Raw genomic sequence first — 6,000 nt, 5'->3', positions numbered from 1 at the left:
GAGCATCTGGTGGATTTGAACCGTGCACCTCTGGGATTGCAGTGCAGCTTCTTGCCACTAGGCCACCAGAGCTCTCCTGAAAACACCACTTTTTAAGTATTAAATTTCCATGTGGAGTGAATTGGATTAATTTAGGGGATTTTTATGTTGAGATTGACTTATTTTTACATGATTTTCCATTACTGGATCTTAATACTTAGAAAACAAATGTGTGGAATTGTAGTATTTAAAGACAACGTTGAACCCTTCCCTCTATTCTGGAAATTATCTTAAATTCTCTAGGAGTTTTGCCAGACAACTACAGAACTAGCTGAGAGCTGAAGTTAATTTGTTGCTTCAAAGTAATAAAAATTAGTCTTCATAGTATCAATAGTTAACAGCTACGCTAAGGAAATTAAATGAAGCACTGAAATAATTTAAGAGCTCCCCCTCTTACCCCCTTGGATCCTCATGCCTATTTTTTACAGTAAAAAAATTAATTTTAAAAAGTAGAGAAGTAATTTAGGAAATTTGCAGTAGGGATAATAGCATTTCAGAGGTGGGAGAGACCTAAAAGTCCCATTTCACCAGTCTCTAAAATTATGCTACTTTTTATTACAAATCATTCTGGTGTTGGGCTCATTAATAGTTGGTCTGAAGACATAGAGTTACTTTTTTTCTAACCCCACATTTAAATGAACTTTAGAACTCTAGAGTGCTTAAAAATTATCTTACTGATTCTTTCTTTCTCCCCCAAACCTGATATTTAGAGAAGCTGCAGTGCTGGAGTTTTTCTTTCACACCAGGGTGTCTTGCCCTGGTAGCTGCCAATCAGAAGTTGACAGGTAGAACGTACTAGCTATCTTTAGGGAGAAAAATGTGGAAATCTGCCTCTCTTAGAAATCTTATGGGGTAGTTCTTCTCTGTTCTGTAGACTAAAAGAAATGAAAACTCACTGCCCTTAAGTTGGTTCTGACTCCTAGCAACCCTATATCAGGAAAGTGCAATCAAAGTGCCCCTGGAAATTAAGAATGACAAAGCTTACATACTTTGGGCATCTTGTTAGGGACGCCGATACTTGGAAAAGAACATCAAAGGAGTCAGCAAAAGAGAAGACCATCCACCACAAGATGGATTGACATGGTAACTGTAACAGTGGGCTCAAGTATATTTGAAATTATGAAAATGGCACAGGATAAGTCAGGGTCAGATCTGTTGTTCAGTAGGGTCACTGTGAGTTGTAGTCAACTTGATGGCATCTAACAACAAATTATAATGGGACTACACCACCAGAACTCCCTTCTGTTCTCAAGGGTTGCTACCAGTTGTAATTGACTCAGTGGTGATGGGTTGGACAGTGATAAACTTTTTTTTTTAGTCATGTATGTACAAAAATTTAATTTTATTCAAATTTCAGTATATGACTGTTATAAAGAATATTTTGGAGAGACGAATAATAGGGAGGGTAGGAGAAGTAGCGTCATCCAAGAAAGAGATTTACAATGAAAGAGAGAGGTTCAGATACACTTGGGGAAATACTTGCTATATATACACAGAGACATGCATCTTTGCTTTAAGTAATCCACTTATTCTTTTGTTTATGTAATTGTACATACAGTATGGAAAACCCTGGTGGCACAGTGGTAAGGAGTTGTGCTGCCACCCCACATGTATGCGGTCCAACCCAGCTGCTCTGTGGGAGAAAGGTGGGCAGTCTCCTCCTGTGTGATTTTCCTACTCTGAAAACCTGCTGGAGGGTGAGCTGTGAGTCAGTTCCGACTTGACAGCTTATAGCAACAGTAATGTACATTAGTACAAGAGGAGTTACAGTTGCATAAAATATTAAAAATTTGTCCTTAAAAATATATAAAAAACCCACATTGCTGTCAAGGTGGAACCAACTCATAGCTGACCCTCCAGTGGGTTTTCAGAGGCTAGAGATGGCTTCTCTTTCTCCCTCAGATCTACTGTTTGATTCAAAAGATGCGACACCTTTTGGCTTAGCAGGGCACCTTGTTATGGACTAGTCACCAGATGGAAAAAAGTGGATAAAACACATTTTATTCTTCAGACTAAACTGTTATTTGTTTAGAACCCCATTGTCTGGTGTCAGTAGTGATTGCCTTCGAGTGATTCTTACTCAGGGTGGCAGAGTAGAAGAGCCTAGTTTTGAAGACATATCTTTACTGCAGCAAATTGCTCCATCTTGTCTCTGGCAAAGTGGCTGCTAGGTTTGAACCTTTTGGTTAACAGCCAGGCACTCAACTATTGAGCCATTAGGGCTTCTTATTGAGTGTAATAACTAGGAGGTTTAAATAAATACATAAATTTCTTTATTTTTAAATAAATGCTATGAGTTGATTCCAAACAATTAATAAGAACTATAAGTTGATTACTTCAAAGATTCCAAGATATGGTGTTGGTATTGGTAAAGAGTAAAACACTGCTTGACAATAATAGCACAGTGAAATGCATCTTTGTGTCTTTTGTTTATAGCACATCTTCATTGCCTCCACTAGACTGGCCTTTACCAACTCATTTTGGACAATGTGAACTGAAAATAGAAGTGCAGCCTAAGACTCATCATCGAGCCCATTATGAAACTGAAGGTAGCCGAGGGGCAGTAAAAGCATCTACAGGGGGACATCCTGTTGTGAAGGTATGAGACTCTGAGGATGTGTTTTACATATACCGTACACCTGTTATTGGTGAAAGAGAGTATACTGAGCTCAAGAGAAAAGAATAAAACCCAAACATTAGACTCAAATGCCTGTGTTGAGGTTTTACGTGCTTGTTGACATGGTGGAACTTCTGCTGTATACTTTCTCTGCTAGCCCAAAAGGTACTGTGTTTTTTAGACTGACTCTCGAGTTGGCGAAATGGTATTACGGTGGTCAAAGATTTGTTTTTCTTATTTAAAATAAAAATGATGGCTGTCTTATATTTATAAACATGCATAATTATTTAAAATGAAATTAATACAGAGAAATAAACTAAAACAATAAAGTACCCAAAACCTAACCTTCTCAAAGGCAGTTGTCTTAATATTTGACTAACATTATACTAGGTAACTCTGTGCATATATTTAGTAGAATACTGGTGGGTTGACTAAGAAAATAATTCTTTTTTAAAGATTGCACTGAGTATGTTGTAATTAAAAAACTGAATTTCTTAGAAGAAAACAAATGAAATTCTAAAAAGTACATATTTGATACTGTAATTAAAATTTATTCTGCAAAGATTAATACCAGATTATTTACTAAAAGGCAGAAGTCAAGATTGTCCCAAATGTCCAATCCTCCTGTCTGCTGTACTGCTCCATCATTTCCTGCATTAACTGTTCCTCCTCCCCTCACTACCTTCCTCCAGTCCCCTTTAGTTTCATCTTTGTTTTTGGGTTCCATAATTTACTGGAAGCTCTCATAGAACGTGAAAGAACCTGAAAGAAAAAGGAAAGAAAATAATGACACACCCTGCTATTGATGATGTAGCTGGTGAACTGTGAACCATTTACTCACAGGACAGGTGAAGTTTGGGTGGCTGAATTAGGTTAGCATTGTGATCCTAAGTGATCTAAAAAAGAATATCTTCTTATAGGGATGCCACACCTTAAGGGTGGTGATTTGGGTTCATCTTCCTGATTTGAGCCTCAGGATGTATCTATTCTGTCTACATGTTCTTGCCTGGCCATGTGACAGAATCAAGGGCAATGGGCTAAAAAAACCATTTTAAACAGTAGACCCACAGCACGGCAGATACATATGAAATACACATTATCTTTAGGTTTTGAGGCTTAATAGTTAAATAACTTTAACTTTACTGAATGTTTAGAAAAAGGAGTTAAAAAATAGGGTTAAGAACTTAGCACTGCAAACTGATATAAATAGTAGAGAAAACATGACAGTTTCTTTAAAGTTGAATGTACACTTCTTACTAAATGACCTAGCAATTTATATTGCTAGAAGTTTGTCCAAGAAAAATGAAGTCATTAAATTCTACAAAAACCTTTCCACAAATATTTATAGTAGTACTATTAATAATTTCCATGCCTAGAAATAGAAATACATTGAATGTTCAACAACTTGTGAATAGATAACCTGTGATACCCCCCCATACAATGAAATACTATTCAGTAAAATCGAACTATAGATATAGACCAGAGTGTGGATAAATCTTAAGACTCGAACAGCTTTATGCTCTGTGATTCCCTTTATGTGAAATTCTGGAAAAGGGAAAATTGGAAAGACAGAAATTAGACTAATGATTGTCAGAGTGTGAGTAGAAAGGAAGAAATTGAATGCAAAGGGTAATATGAAAAAGTTGGGGGATTTTGGAAATATTTTCTGTTAATTCTGATGATGGTTACTTACACACTACATAAATGTGTCAAAATTTATGAATTATACTTAAATAAACAAAAAAATCAAAATAAAAATAATTTTTTTAAATATAAGAAAAGAACTTAATACTGAATCTTCTGTGGTCTTCACAAAATTCTAAAAATATACTGGAAGACAATATAACACCTAGATTATCCAATTCAGTGGCCTCTTAAGTGTTGTGTTGTTACTTATTGTAAAAATTTTCTTTTTTGTAGTGCTTTATAGTTTAAAAAAATGTTTTCTCAACATTTATAATAAACCTTCACAAAAGTTCTTTTGAAAGGTCAAAGCAAGTACATTTTCCAAATGACCTAAGCACATGATTTAATTGGCAGATTTTTACAAGTCTTTCTTTTTCCTTCAAAAAGAAATGTCATTTTATTTCTAACTTCCTTCATTAAAAATTCATCCTATATTACAATTTTAATGACCTATTGCACCAAATCTTAAGACAAAGAATACTGTACATTAAGAAAAACGTCCCCCCAAAAAAGAAAGAGGTCCACTGTAGGCTTTCCGATGAAGTGCAGTTACTTTTCTTCTTGTGTGTATGTAAATCTTTTGAATCTACTGTTTCTCTTTCCATTGAACCGTTTTGCCTTGGAAACACCTTATAATTTAAGGATACTTACTGAGAGTGCTCTAGTGGCTAGTCTGTAGGAAATTCCACTGTTGACCCGAAGACTGAACCTCTTTGGCTGTTCACATCCACCAGAGATTCCAAGAAGAAAGATGGAAAGTCTCCTCCCGTGTAGTGTATAGCTGCAGAAACCCAGTAAAGGGTAGCCATGAGTTGATTGATTTTAGAAAGTACCTTCACATTTAAGAAACCTCTGTCTTAGGGAGCTCCGGTGGCCTGATGGCAAGAAGCTGCACTGCAACCCCAGAGGTACGTGATTCGAATCCACTAGATACTCTGCTGGAGAAGGAGGGGTGCTCTCTTCCTGTACCAGTCAGATCAGATTTGATGGTACACACACAACACGAAATAATAAATTACAAAATTTAAAAAAACCCAACACCCGAATCTACCAGATGCTCTGCCGGGGAAGGAGGGACAATCTCCTCCTGTACCAGTCAGATCTGATTTGATGGTACACGCACACAAAAATAATAAAATAAAAAAACAAACAAAAAACCCAACACCTCTGTCTTTACTTTGATTTTTAAATGAAGATCTTTACAACCCCTGATGAAAATCTTAGTCTTTGTTTATCATTACTGTAATTCAAGATTTTTTTTCCTGTGGTTTGTTCATGATAGGCTAACTACTACCGTAACAAATAATTTCTTGATCTCAATGGTTTAAAAAAAAAAGAAAATTTATTTTTGACTTTTTCAAATTGTCACTCAAGATTATAAGATCTATTTGTGATGCCATCTTTAACACACAGCCTCCCAGGTCTCTGGAAAATAGGGAAAGAGTTTAGAGAAAGCATACAAGGTGGTGCTTCATTACAGCAGCCGGGAAATGATGACTGATTATAACCATTTACAGTTTTGCAAAGGTACTTTGTCAGTACTCAGGTTCAAGGAAAAAAATACTTTGCCTCACATAATGCACACAGTAGACGTTTTTGCATGCTGTATATTCTCTATTCTTTAAGTTCTTTTTATAAGTGCATCACACCAATATTTT

At 36.0% G+C, this 6,000-nt stretch overlaps 1 protein-coding gene across 2 annotated transcripts in view; it reads left to right on the top strand.

Moving 5' to 3' along the window:
- NFATC3 (nuclear factor of activated T-cells, cytoplasmic, calcineurin-dependent 3) overlaps positions 1-6,000 on the top strand; it is a 94,220-nt gene that overhangs the window by 38,700 nt on the left and 49,520 nt on the right. For both annotated transcript variants that reach the window (XM_006878670.1, XM_006878669.1), the window contains exon 3: positions 2,476-2,638. In XM_006878670.1, coding sequence (XP_006878732.1) covers positions 2,476-2,638 — 163 coding nt within the window. The remainder of the gene's footprint in view (positions 1-2,475; positions 2,639-6,000) is intronic.

The sequence above is a fragment of the Elephantulus edwardii genome, unplaced genomic scaffold (genome assembly GCF_000299155.1).
Source record: "Elephantulus edwardii isolate Elephantulus edwardi_28Jun2011 unplaced genomic scaffold, EleEdw1.0 scaffold00001, whole genome shotgun sequence".
NCBI classification, from domain to species: domain Eukaryota; kingdom Metazoa; phylum Chordata; class Mammalia; order Macroscelidea; family Macroscelididae; genus Elephantulus; species Elephantulus edwardii.
Note: the sequence above shows the minus strand (reverse complement) of the source record. Positions and strands in the feature narration are given on the sequence as shown.